This window comes from Lycium barbarum, chromosome 3 (genome assembly GCF_019175385.1).
Source record: "Lycium barbarum isolate Lr01 chromosome 3, ASM1917538v2, whole genome shotgun sequence".
NCBI lineage: Eukaryota > Viridiplantae > Streptophyta > Magnoliopsida > Solanales > Solanaceae > Lycium > Lycium barbarum.
This window is the reverse complement of record NC_083339.1, coordinates 33792282-33806953: the sequence shown is the minus strand read 5'-3', so window position 1 is coordinate 33806953 and position 14672 is coordinate 33792282. Positions and strand designations below refer to the sequence as shown.

The window sequence follows — 14672 nt, the reverse complement described above, 5'->3', positions numbered from 1 at the left end:
ATTTTGGGGGTTTTGGACTATGTAGCAATATGGATATTGTTGGACTCGTGTTCTAACGAATATTCCATATTTGACTAGACTTTATTCATTTGGAGACTTCTCGGAGTGGCAAGGGGCGTCGTGACTCGATATTCGGCTTATCAGGCATGTTGAGACCCTGAACTCTTTCTTGAATATATGTGTTGGTTGAAATGAAACAAAAAAGGGTAATCAGGCGAATTAACGGGGTTCTGATACTTATGAGGTGACGAGTACTAGTATCGGATACCGGTCATCATGTTTGGGTATTTGTTCCATTTCAATTGCATAGTCGGTCTGAATGCCATGTCTGGGCACTAGCTGATAGAATAGTACGATCCTTTGGATCTGTGATTAGGGTCTGATGCCCGTACATTATGTCTCTTATCATTATTATTTGCCAGTCTTTTCTATTTGTGTGCATATCACTCATACATATATCCTCGTTGAAATGAAAAAGAAGGTAAACATGTGAAGCCTTTATGATATTGAGAACATAATAATGGAATTCATGCTTTTACACTTGTTCTTGTCTTGATGCATGCCATATTCATGCTTTAATGCATCTATGCATATGATTTGAGGATATGATTGTGAGTCCGAGGGGATCTTGTGTAAAACCCGTAACTTTCTAGGCTTACAATCAATAATAACGGGGTTAATGACGTAAATCGAAGATCGAGGGATAAAGGACCTTATATTTTTAATGAAGTGTTTGACCTTATAGTTATATGAACTGTAAGTGTTTTTAAAGGGTGTTCTTGGTTTAGTTTAGCAAATATTCTACCACTACAATTTATTAATGTATAAAATAAGATGATTAAGTGGACTTTTGTTGAACTTGATGATGGACCAATTAAGTTAATGGGCCAAGGCCCTTTTCAGTGACCATACGGTCAAACAAAGATGGCCATTTTAATTAATGATTAATAGGGAAGTCGTCAAAACCTCCCTGGTCACTAACTGGAGCAAACATTAGAAACAGAGGCAACAAAAAAAAAACGCAGTCAAGAATTCCTCTGTTTACTGCACTGGTACGACTTGCTATGTATGATTATTTCCTCCTCCTTCTAGCTTATTGTTACTTCTTCTCACTTCAATTATCATATTGAAAAATTATCTTTTAGTTGCAAACAAGAGTTAGGGTTTGAGAAACTGATAATGGAGCTTTGAATTGGAGAAGAAGATGGAACCTTTGAATGGGTATTGAATTTTACGTATCAAAATATTATTAATCATGATTCTAGCCCATTGAAATGTAAAGAATTAAGTGGGTAAGTTTTGCTCCTGCGTAACGGGGAACCCACAAATTAGAGGACTTGAACCAATGTTCTTAATTTAAGGTGAGTAAAGTTATATTCTTTAGGCTTGGGTTGATGTAAATATTGCATACGAGTCAAACTAGATTGAGTGAATAAGAACTGTCCACAATGTAGCTACTTTAATTTTTATCGGTTGTCTTCTCTTGTACATTAATTTATCACGTAAGAGTCCATTTACTGTCGTGCCATACAATAACATACGAAGTAGAATATTTCTGGATTGGAATACCTAGTGTGAGATTATGAGCCCTTATTCCAGCAAATAAATTAGATGGTTAGCCTGTAATATTAACACAACGTAAAGCCGTTAGACTTTCATATACTATAGAAATATCTCAGCTAACACTTTCATCATGTCTTTAATTATTATCCAGAAGTAGGGAAATAGAAAGGTACCGTGAGAATTAAAAATTGCATCTGTAGTATAAAGAAATACTTAGGGTAGCTCTACTCTAATTGAATCCCGATATTCATGTAGATTAAGAAATTGTGATTTCGGAATTGCTTGGAGGATACGTGAAATTGAAGTTAAAGCTTTGAGGTAAGTTAAGACTTACTCTCCTAACATGGGCTTTCATTAGAACCTCGTGCTCCATGTATTAGATAAAATCCATACGTTATGTCTTCTTGTGTTCTAATATTTAGTTTACTCCATTTCTATTTAATATGACTTCATATGAAAACGTGACGGTATTACGTGCTTATGTGTATCACCATTTATTATGTGCCTTGTTGTGATACTTATGTTTAGTTTCAGCAATTAGTTATGCATTAATGTGATCATATACAGATAGGAAAACTAGTCGACCTCCTCTTGCATGAGTGCCGCGGAGGCAAGGGTTAGATACCCGCACGCTCGTAGTGGCTATTATTTGCTGGGGATATAGGACGACACTCCCCCGTGCGTGTTCCTAGACCACACGTACGTAGAGCCACTATGTATAACTCAGTTTCAAGTTTTTAGTTATTGGATTACATGTTCCGCATACAATCTCTGTCTTTAGTCTATTATTAGTTTTCTGACCTTAAATTATTTATATGTTATCTATGGATATACTTCCTTTTTGTTACTTTATCCCAGAAGGACTCGCGCCGCCTTCTTAGGATGTGGCTTGTGAGACTTGCTGGGTATCCTATTGGTGGTACTTAGCCTGTGAGGGCCTGCTTCTATTTTTTTTGGATGTAGATACCGTTGATTTCGTTCTAGGCACTACAGGATAGGATTAGCGTTCGGCTCAGCATTTTCCCGCTCCTTTTCTTGGTGGGAATTCAGACACGTCTATTTTACATTGATTTAGTATTCTGGGGTATGCCCCGAGGACATATGTTCTTGTTGGTATTCTTTTTGAGGCTCATGACTTGTCCTAGAGGGTTATGTTAGTTTCATATTTTAGTCTTTATGTTTTCATGGAGTTTTCACGATTCGTATTTCAGTATCTAATGTAGATTTCGGTACGCTCAGTTAGTGCTTTATTGGGTAATTATTGCTAATTAATTCAGTAAATGTTATGACAGACAACTTAACTTAGGGTTCGTTCGACAGGTAGCTTAGGTCGGGATCCAATCACGTCCTACCTTAGTTTTAGGGCGTGACATTTTGTTCCGGACGAGTGATGATGTTGGCACATTATATTGGCACTTGAGCCTGGTTGGCTATGAGCCAGGTTATTGAGATATGATATGATTGAGGCCGTGATCTGAGGAAACTACCGGAGCGGCGATATATGGGCCTCATGAGCCCCCCATGGGTCACGATTCGTTAATATTTGAACGTGTGCATATCGGGAAGTGGAAACAAAGGCCTTGCATTTTCATATCATTCACACATTTTCTACATTGTTGTTGTGATTATTGGTATTTGTTTGGCCTAATCTTGAAATTTATCTGTTACATGGGTTTAGCTGTTATTATAATTATCTTATACTCGGACTAATGGCGAACAAGTGTGGTAATGACATCTTAGGCCAACCCACGTCTCTTTTTCAAAAAGGGTCTATCAATGATGCATGCTGAGTACCCGCTATTTATTGTACTCATGCAACACTTGCTGCAACTTTCTTTGTGTGCAGACTCGATCCCTAGCACAAGTGGAGGCCGCAACTACCAGGTTCCCCGTTAGAGCTGTTCGTGAGATTCAGGGTGAGCTCCACGGCTTCTGGATGGCTCCGAATTTCTCCTTATCCTTATTTCATTGTCTTTGTTATTTTCAGATAGCTTATGATGTATTAGGCTCTTATTACTCTTAGTTGGTCCTTGTATTATGGTGACATCTGATTTTGGGGGTTTAATTGTAATAACTACTTAGTATTTATTTGACATTTATTAAGACTTATGAAATGACTTGTATGCTTTATTTCTGCACTTAGATTTCGTCTTAATTATGGCTATGTTGGCTTACTAGTATGGTGGGACTAGTGCCATCATGACTTGGGATTTTGGGTGGTGACTAATTGGTATTAGATCCCTAGGTTAATCGATCTCACCAATACAAGTACAATGTCTATTAGAGTCTCACGGGTGGGTACGAAGAGTTCCGTACCTATCCTCGGGAGGCTACGAGACATTTAGGAAAATTCACATCTTTGATTGCTTATCGTGCGTACTTGCTTCTAATATGTTCTACGATTTTTTTGTTTCATTCTCTCAAAGATGGTGAGGACACGGTCAGCCGCTGTAGGTGGTTAGGGTCCTACACCAGCACCCATACCTGCTCCCCGAACTGCTAGGGGAGGTAGGGGAGGAGATAGAGGTCAAGGCCAGGCTGGAGCCCATGTTGCTAGAGCGCCCGCAGCTGCTTACGATCCTGCCCGTGAGGCGTCTCCCGAGCCAAAGAGCGGTTACTAGGTCGAGGGTGAGGTACCCGTGGAGGTACCGGGTCAGGCTCCCCCAGTTCCTGCCGCTGCAGAGTTTCCTCAGGAAGCTATGGCTCGCATTTTGAGTTACTTTGATTGGATGACTCAGGCAGGCATGATCCCGACTTTTTCTGAGGCATCCCAGACTCGAGTAGGAGCACAGACTCCCGAGCAGGTAGCCGCAGGTTTCAAGAATCGAGGAGTGCGGCCAGCTGCTGCTGTGGCTCCTCGGGCTATTCGAGCTCCAGGTTCCAGTGCTGTTACTCCGGGTATAGCTCTTCTGGGCATTATTGCACGACCAGCGGTTTAGCCTACTATGACTGTTGATGAGCAGAAGAGATGGGATAAGTTTGACAAGATGAAGCTGCAGACTTATGATGGACATCCAGATGGTGATGCTTATGAGTTCTTGGTTAGCTGCCACGAGCAATTGGACACCCTTGGACTAGTGGATTCCAATGGTGTGGGGTTTGTGGCGATGCAGGTCATTGGCCCCGCCAAGCAGTGGTGGAGGGCATTCTGGGAGACTAGGCCCGTTAGATCGCCTCCGCTCACTTAGGAGGAGTTTTTGAGAGGTTTCTTAGAGAAGTGGGTCCCTTTCAGCTTGCGTGAGAGGTTTGATCATATTGAGCAGGGCTCTATGAGTGTTACTAAGTACGAGATGGAGTTTCTTGCCTTGTCCTATCATGCTTTCACTATTCTACCTGATGAGGCGGAGAGGATCCGCAAGTTTATTCTAGGTTTATCGTATCATCTTAAGGTTGCTGCTATGTTTGCTTCCTCTTTAGGAAAAGACTTTCAGGGTGTTGTTGATGCTCCGCAGGGTATAGAGACCCTTAGGCACCATGAGTTTAGGGATAGGTCTTGGAAGAGGCCTCATTTTTCGGGAGGTTTTATGTTACACCTTGGAAAATTTCCCGTTAACGTATAGTGAATGGGCTAGCGAAGAGCACGACATATACGATGTTTTGATAAGTAAGAGATAGCATTTGAAGATACTAATCGAGATTCAAAGACATTAGATGTAAGGGAAGAAGGTTGTCAAAGAAAGTAAAGGATATGTTACGTGTCGGGTAAGAATTATGAGCGACGAGTTAATGATGGCTTAAAGATGTTTCAGAGACGAGTGATAACGTCCCTTAGATTGGTATTGAGGTGTTAAACAAGTGTTAAGAAGGTTCCATAAGGATTGGAGATCAAACGAGTCGACGAGAACGAAATCGGAACAGCTGGGCATTATACGGCCTAACATACTGGCCGTATGTTAGGCCGTATAATTGTCCAAGAGGGGCATCACTCACTGGACCAAACATACGGCCCGTATAAAATGTACGGACCGTATGTTGGTCCATATATGTTGGTCGGGACAGATTTCAAGAATTAATATAAGGACCCCTCTCTCTCATTATTTCATTTCATTTCCACTCTCCTCTCCTCAAGAAACATCTAGAACACTCTCTATTATTCATCCACAAGAAATTAAGGGAAAACCATGATCAATTACATCAAACCCACAAAATCAAGCATATGAAACCTAATAAAAGTTCATCTACACCAAGAAAAATCAAGGGAAGTCAGTTAGAGTTTTGGAACAAAAAGAGAAGATTCACTCAAGTGTTGTTCATCCATCATATAAGGTGAGTTTTATGATCATTCTTGATTGTTTAAGGTGTTGAAAGTTAAAAACACATGGATTGTAGAAAGACATAGAAAATGGGTCATGAATGTGTGAATAGTGACATTGTTGGGTGAAAGGTTTGGATTGAATTATGAATATTGGTATGTTGTGATTGTAAATATGTTATGAATGACATTTAGAACATGGAATAAGTATTATATATGAGAAAACACGATAGTGAGCTATAACCACAATTATGGAGAAATTGAAGGGGAATTGTGAAATGCGGATAATGTAGATGAATGATGATTGTTGTCTATTATATTGTGAGTATTGTTATGAATGTTTGGGAGTTGATATAGAATATGGGAAAAGTTGTATAAACAAAGGAAATGCTGCCCAATTTTCTTTAGCGTTCGTAAGTACGTTTAAGTAATCGATTAGCTAATGTTCATGCGGCTTCTCTTGAAGGTAGAAACGTGGGCATTGAAGGAGAACGAGCAAGCGATAGATTAGTTAAACGTAAAAGGTATGTGAGGCTAGTCCTTTCTTTCTATGGCATGAATCCTATAGTATGACTTTTCCTCCCTCTTCATGATTCTCCTACATTCCGGAAAGCTATGAGTTATGTTCATGAATAGCTATATGAGATAAGAGATACGTTATGAGCCTAATAATGATGATGATGACCTTGAGTCTAAAGATTCTAGAGTTTATGATATGATGTTTCTATAAAGTTAATGATGTCGTTTGTTGTATACACTTACCTTATACACTATTTCCTTCAAGGTGAGGCAGAATACTCATAGATGCTCCATAATGGAATCGGGGGTTCACGACCTTATGTCACCTCGATAGAGTATAATTATCTTAAGTTTCTAGTCATGCATTATGATACTAATATGATGAGAATGTGAGAAGTCTATGATATGTACATGATGCTATCACACCGTGCCTATATGGCCGGGCAGACACCGCTAAGGCGGGCAGCTATATGTATACACCATGTCTAGGTGACATGGGCAGACACCACTAGTGGGCGGCATGAGATGATACCCCGGACCCAGGCTAATAATTATCACACCGTACCTATATGGTCGGGAAACTTGTACATTTATGCATACATGATATGATGATGATTATGAGTAAGCCAGCATGTGTTATTTCTTTTATAAGAGACAGTCATATACAGTTGCTCCTTATTGATGCTTCATTTATCTCATTAACGTATTGTTGTTGTTTATGCCTCTCATACTCAGTACAATGTTCGTACTGACGTCCGTTTTCTTTGGACACTGTGTTTATGCCCACAGGTAGACAGGGAGGTGATCTTGATCCAGACTCATAAGAGCTAGTAGCTGATTTGAGAGCACTCCAATTGTTCCGGATGTGTCGTGACTATTCTTTTGTGTGTGTATATATATATATATTTTGGGCACGACGGGGTCCTGTCCCGTTCCTGTGTCTAGTACTCTAGTAGAGGCTCGTAGATACGCAGTGTGGGTTATATGGTCTCACGAGGTTACTACCGTAGATATGTATATTATTTTGATAGCTGAAAGGCTTATGTCTATGAAAGAATTTATGTTCTCAAATGAAAAATGATTTTCTTATGATTTGAGTGTGAATTTGATAAAAGAAGGCTTAATGAGCATGATGAGTAGCAGAACGAGTGGTGCTCGATGGTTAGCCCCGGGTACCCGTCACGACCCCTAGTCGGGTCGTGACATTTTAGAGGTTCCTTTTTTGGAGGTCGTGATCACCATAGTAGAGGCCATCGTCCTCAGTTCAGTCTTCTAGTCTAGGCTACTATCCAGCCTTCTCCGGGTGGTACTTCAGGTCTTAGTGGTGGATACAGTCCGAGGCAGAGCTCTCAGTCCTCATATTCTCGCCTAGGTGGTCGTGGTGGTTATTCCGATTCTTCTCCTCAGCCAACAGCCCGTAGTGGATGTTTTGAGTGTGGTCAGGTTGGCATTATGCCAGAGATTGCCCTAGAGCTCGACAGGGTGGAGTACACCCAGTTCTATAGTTTCTACTCCGAGGCTAGCTAGTCAGCCATCGAAAGGTGGTTCCTGGAGTGGTAGAGGGAGTTCTCATTTAGGTAGGGGTGGTACCCAGACCAGCCGTGGAGGTGGTCGTGGGGGTTCACAGTCTAGTAGTGGTGGAGCCCAGTGTTATGCATTATTGGGTGGATCACAGGCAGATGCCTCAGATGCTGTGATTACAAGTACTATTTTCGCTTGTCACCCGATCAGCTATGTCCTTATTTGATCCGGGTTCTACTTATTCATATGTGTCTACTTATTTTGCATCGGGTCTAGATGTGAAGTCTCTTGATGTTTCTGTTTATGTTTCTACTCCTGCAGGAGAGTCCGTAGGGGTGGATCAGGTGTACTTGTGTAGTCACTAGCATAGTTTATGAGACTTGGGTTGATTTGATGATTCTAGGTATGACCGATTTTGATGTGATTCTAGGGATGAGTTGGTTATCCCTGTACCATGCTATCTTGGATTGTCATGCCAAGACGGTTACTTTAGCCATGCCTAGGACTCCTAGGTTAGAGTGGACGAGTACGGTTACTCACGCGCTTAAGTGGATAGTATCATTTCTTAAGGCGCATCGGATAGTTGAGAAAGGGTGTCTAGTTTATCTTACTTATATTCGTGATACCAGTGCCAAGAATCCTCCGCTTGAGTCGGTACCGGTTATGAGAGAGTTGCCTGAGGTGTTCCCTACTGATCTTCTTGGTATTGATCCGGACCAGGCTATTGATTTCCATATTGAGGTTGAGCCGAGCACCAGGCCCATTTCTATTCCCCTTTGTCAGATAGCTTCTGCAGAGTTGAAGGAATTGAAAGAACAGTTGCAAGATTTGTTGAGTAAAGGATTTATTCATCCTAGTGTGTCCTCGTGGGGGTGCATCAGTATTGTTTATGAAGAAAAATAATGGATCTATGAGGATGTACATCGATTATAGGCAGTTGAACAAGGTCACCATCAAGAACAAGTATCCTATTCCCAGGATTGATGACCTATTTGACCAGCTTCAGGGAGCGTTAGTCTTTTCGAAGATTAACTTGAGATCCGGATATCATCAGCATAAGATCCGGACAGAGGATATTCCCAAGATAGCATTTCGTACTCATTATGGTCATTATGAGTTTTTGGTTATGCCATTTGGGTTGACTAATGCCCCTGCAGCGTTTATGTAGTTGATGAATGATGTCTTTTGACCGTGTTTGGACTCTTTTGTGATTGTATTCATCGTTGATATTTTGATCTACTCTAGGAGTAAGGCGGAGCACGAGAGGCATTTGAGGATTGTTCTTGAGACTTTAAGGGAGAAAAGGCTTTATGGTAAGTACTCCAAGTGTGATTTCTGGCTTAGTTCTGTGGCATTTTTGGGGCACGTGGTGTCCAAGGATGATATCATGGTTAACCCACAGAAGATTGAGGCTATTCATGATTGGGGCAGGCCCACTACAGTTTCAGAGGTTCGGAGATTCATTGGTTTGGCTAGTTACTATCGATGTTTCATTGAGGAATTTTCTGCTATAGCATCTCCCCTTACCAGATTGACCCAGGCTGTTCCTTTTCAGTGGTCAGATGAGTGTGAGGCGAGCTGCCTAAAGCTCAAAGCCTTGTTGATTCCAGCTCCCGTTTTTACTCTTGCTGTGGAGGGAGAGGGTTTTACCATGTATTATGATGCTTCGAGGTTGGGTCTTGGTTCTATTCATATGCAGAAAGGGAAGGTCATAGCCTATGCTTCCAGGCAATTGAAGGTGTACGAGAAGAACCACCCCGTTCATGACTTGGAGTTAGCGGCGGTGGTGTTTGCTTTGATGATCTTGAGGCACTATCTCTATGGTGTGCATTGCGAGGGTTTCACTGATCACATAAGGATCTTTAACATATGTTCAACCAAAAGGATCTGAACATGAGGCAACAAAGATGGTTAGAGTTACTCAAGGATTATGATATGTCTATCCTTTACTATCTGGACAAGGCCAATGTTATCGCGGATGCCTTGAGTCGGAAATCAGTGAGTATGGGTAGTCTTGCTTGTCTCCAGGTTAGGGAGAGGCCTTTAGCTAGAGTGATTCAGAGTTTGGCAAATTCCTTGGTTAGGCTTGATATTTCTGAACCTGGAAGGGTTCTTGCTTGTGTGGAGGCGCGTTCCTTTTTTTTTTTGGAGCAGATTTGAGCTTAACAGTTTGATGATCCAAAATTGTGCAAAATTCGTGATAAAGTGTTGAAGGGGAAGGCTTGTGAGGCGAAGCTTGATAAAGAAGGGATTTTGAGGATTAAAGGACGTGTGTGTGTGCCTCAGACTGGTGATTTGATTACTTTGATTATGAAGGAGGCCCACAGCTCGAGGTATTCTATTCACCCTAGTGCTATGAAGATGTATCGAGATTTGAAGAAATATTATTGGTGGTGTAGTATGAAGCGTGATATTGTGATGTTTGTGTCTAAGTGTTTGAATTGTCAACAAGTGAAGTATGAACACCAAAAGCCTGGTGGGATTTCTCAGAGGATGCCCATTCCTGAGTGGAAATGGGAAAGGATTGACATGGACTTTGTGGTTGGGTTGCCACAGACTTTGGGTAAGTTTGACTCTATTTGGGTGATTGTGGATCATTTGACTAAGTCAACTCATTTCATTCCTGTTTAGATGACTTATACTTCTGAGAAGCTAGCTAAGATCTACATTCGTGAGATTCTTCATTTTCATAGAGTGCCCGTTTCCATTATTTCTGATAGAGGGACTCAATTCACCTCTTACTTCAGTAAGTATTTGCAAAAGGAGTTGGGCACTTAGGTTGAGTTAAGCACAACATTTCATCCCTAGACTGATGGTCAGTCCGAGCATACTATCTAGGTTTTGGGGGATATGTTGAGAGCATGCGTGATTGATTTTGGTGGTTATTGGGACCAATTCTTGCCTTTGGCTGATTTTGCTTATAATAACAGTTATCATTCGAGTATTGGGATGGCTCGGTTTGAGGCCTTGTATGGTAGGAGATGTCGATCTCCAATTGGATAGTTTTATTCTTTTGAGGTGAGGCCCTGGGGTACGGACTTGCTTAAAGATTCGTTGGACAAAGTGAAGATTATTCAGGCGAGGATTCTTAGTGCTTAGAGTCGGCAAAAGAGTTACACGGACCTGAGAGTTCGTGATTTAGTATTTATGGTGGGTTATGGGGACTTGCTTAAGGTTTCACCCATGAAGGGTATGATGAGGTTTGGAAAGAAAGGAAAGTTGAGTCCTCGTTACATTGGTCCTTTTGAGATTATTCATAGAGTTTGAGATATTGTGTATGAGTTAGCACTACCTCCTGGTTTGTTGAGTTTTCATCCGGTATTCCATATTTCTATGCTCAAGAAGTATGTTTCGGATGGTTCTCATGTGAGTAGATGGGATTCAGTGATGCTTGATCAGAATTTGTCCTATCGAAGGAGTCGATTGCTATCTTGGACCGTCAGATTCGCAAGTTGAGATCCAAAGAAATTGCTTCAGTAAAGGTTCAGTGGAGAGTTCGTCCAGTGGAGAAGGCTTCTTTGGAGACCGAGTTGGATATGAGGGCGAGGTAGCCATAACTTTTTGATGCCCCAGGTACCTCTTTTCCCTTTTCTTATCTTTGATGTTGGTGGATGAACATGTGTTTTAGTAGTGGATGATATAACGACCCGTTAGGTCATTTTGGTTATTTTCGTGTTTCAGTCTAATTTGCCCTTGTGAAATCGCCCGTTTGTTTGTTTTGGGAATTTTCTAAGTTAAGTAACCTTTAAGTGTTAGGTTGACTTTAGGCATCTTTGGGGGTAATTTCGTCTTTTGGGATTTTCATCGGTTCCATTAGCTTCGAAACGTTGAATATAGGCTGTTTGAGTGTTTGGTTTAGTTGCCGAGGGTCTTGGTGGCATTTTGGTCTTATGGTTGGAAAGTTGATTTTTGCCCGTTCGGGGTTGACTTGATCGACGAAACCTCTTTTGAGAATTCTGAGAGCACGAGTGCGTTCGTAGCGCGTTTTAACAGGTGTCTGCATATTTGGTTCTTCTCGGGGAGGTTCCTGGAGAGCCTCAGGATTTCGGGTGTTAAGTGTCAAAAACCAGATTGTCAGGTTTTTAGTGTATGTGCAGGTGTGAGAGGGTCTCTCCCCTGCGGATATACTCCAGCGAGTGGAGGATCTCAAGACGAGACCCTGTGGATCTGGTCTTAGTCGGCTGCGGTGAAAGTGTTCCGCCGGTCCGATTCGCCGGGAATGAGATATTTAGTGGGATTCGCTACAGCGAAGGTGTGTCCACCGGTCCGATTCGCCGGTGCGAGCTTAAGTGTGCAGGTGCGCATATCGCTGAACAAAATGTGGTCTTTAGTGTGTTCTTCCTTTAGAATCCCATTCTAAAACCCCTAAGTCTGAGAGAATTATTGGAGGAGAATTGAAAGCAATTCTATGAGGAATCATTGGGTAAGTATCGTAACTTGTTTTTATGATTATTTCAATGAGTTAGATCCTTAATCCATGCTTAGAATGTTGAAATTAAGAGATTTATGGAAGGGTTTTGGGAACCCAAATTGAGAATTAGGATTTGATCAATTGAGCATGAATTCGTAATTATTTATGGATGAATTTTTGTATATGAGTTATATGAAGTATAAGGATCGTGATTTTAGGCTCAATTTACTATTTTGCCCTTTTGGGTTCAGAATCTTAATTTTAGGGCTTATTTTTGGGGTTTTGGACTATGTAGCAATATGGATATTGTTAGACTCGTGTTCTAACGTATATTCCATATTTGACTAGACTTTATTCGTTTGGAGACTTCTCGGAGTGGCAAGGGGCGTCGTGACTCGATATTCGGCTTACCAGGCATGTTGAGACCTTGAACTCTTTCTTGAATGTTTGTGTTGGTTGAAATGAAACTAATAAGGGGTAATTGGGCCAATTAAGAGGCTTCTGATACTTATGAGGTGACGAGCACTAGTATCGAATATCGGTTATCATGTTTGGGTATTTGTGCAACTTCAATTGTATAGTTGGGCTGAATGCCATGTCTGGCACTAGCTGATAGAATAGTACGATCCTTTGGATCTCTGATTGGGGTTTGATGCCGGTACATTATGTCTCTTATCATTATTATTTGCCTGTCTTGTCTGTTCGTGTGCATATCACTCATACATATATCCTCGTTGAAATTAAAAAGAAAGTAAAAAGGTGAAGCCTTTATGATATTGAGAACATAATGATAGAATTCATGCTTTTACACTTGTTCTTGACTTGATGCATGCCATATTCATGCTTTCATGTATATGGATACAATTTGAGGATATGATTGTGAGTTCGAGGAGATCTTGTTCCGAACGAGTGATAATGTTGGTACATTACAGTGGCACTTGAGCCCAGTTGGCTATGAGACAGGTTATTGAGATATGATATGATTGAGGCCCTGATCCGAGGAAACTATCAGAGCGGTGACATATGGGCCTCATGAGCCCCCCATGGGTAAGGATTCATTAATATTCGAACATGTGTATATTGGGAAGTGGAAACAAAGGCCTTGCATTGCATTTGCATATCATTCATACATTTTCTAGATTGTTGTTATGATTATTGGCATTTGTTTGGCCTTATCTTGAAATTTACCTGTTACGTAGGTTTAGCTGTTATTATAATTATCTTATATTAAGACTAACGGTGGACAAGAGTGGTAATGGCGTCTTACACCAACCCTCGTCTCCGTTCCGGAAAGGGTCGGTCGACGATGCATGTTAAGTACCCGCTGTTTGTTGTACTCACGCTACACTTGCTGCACTTTTTATTTGTGTGCAGACTCGATCCCTAGTACTAGTGGAGGCCGTGACTACTAGGTCCCCCATTAGAGTTGTTCGTGAGCTTCGGCATAAGCTCCATGGCTTTTAGATGACTCCAGATTTCTCTTTATCTTTATTTCACTGTCTTTTTTTTTACCAGACAGCTTATGATGTATTAGACTCTTATTACTCTTAGTTGGTCCTTATATTATGGTGACATCTGATTTTTTGGGTTTAATTATAATAACTACTTAGTATTTATTTGACATTTATTAAGACTTATTAAATGACTTGCATGCTTTATTTCCATACTTAGATATTGTCTTAATTATGGTTGTGTTGGCTTACTAGTATGGTGGGACTAGTGCCTTCACGACTTGGGATTTTGGGTCGTGACACTAAAGTATAGCAATATGGGCATTGTTGGATTCGTGTGACCCCATAGAGTGTTATTTTGATCTTGTTGAACTCGAACTCATGAAAAATTATTGTTTTGGCCTTCGGGGTTGGGACGGGTTTTGGATTGCCTTTTTTAACCCGAATCCTATTTATGGCAATTTGGGTATCCTTGGAATCGTGTGTTAATGTAGAATTCATATTTTGTTATAGTTTGCTGTTCGGAGGTGCTCCGGAAGGGGAAGGCTCAGTTTTGAGTGTTCGTGGCTCTCGCTTGGCTTTCGAGGTAGGTTACAGTTTACTCCTTTTGACTTTTATTGGAGTGTGTATTTAGTCTATAAATTATGAAGGTGTATTGGGCGTGTTAGGAGTCCGATCTTAGTGATTGCGATAAGCCCTTGAATGGGTAACGGTGTATATTATTAGGTAGTTAGTATGACAGGGAAACCATGTTGAGCCTCTGGGTGTGGTTGTGGTGATAAATCCACTTAGGTTGGTATGATTGCTGTTTATGTGGGCTATGACAGCTATTATCTAATTGATACTTTCTTGATTGAATTGATTATCTCATCGCTTCATATCTTGTGATATTGTTGAAGGAAATTGTTCTGGGTTATGAGTTAGCATAAGTAACTAATTTGATGATGCATATTCA

General features: G+C 41.0%; 1 protein-coding gene across 1 annotated transcript; it reads left to right on the top strand.

Annotated features, from left to right (window-relative positions):
- Positions 1 to 4508: 4508 nt before the first annotated feature.
- LOC132630679 (uncharacterized) lies at positions 4509 to 9746 on the top strand. The gene is made up of 6 exons (XM_060346237.1): positions 4509 to 4676; positions 4827 to 5016; positions 7650 to 7821; positions 7916 to 8037; positions 8259 to 8727; positions 9101 to 9746. The coding sequence occupies exons 1-6, from the start codon at positions 4509 to 4511 to the stop codon at positions 9744 to 9746; spliced, it is 1767 nt and encodes a 588-aa protein (XP_060202220.1).
- Positions 9747 to 14672: the final 4926 nt, after the last annotated feature.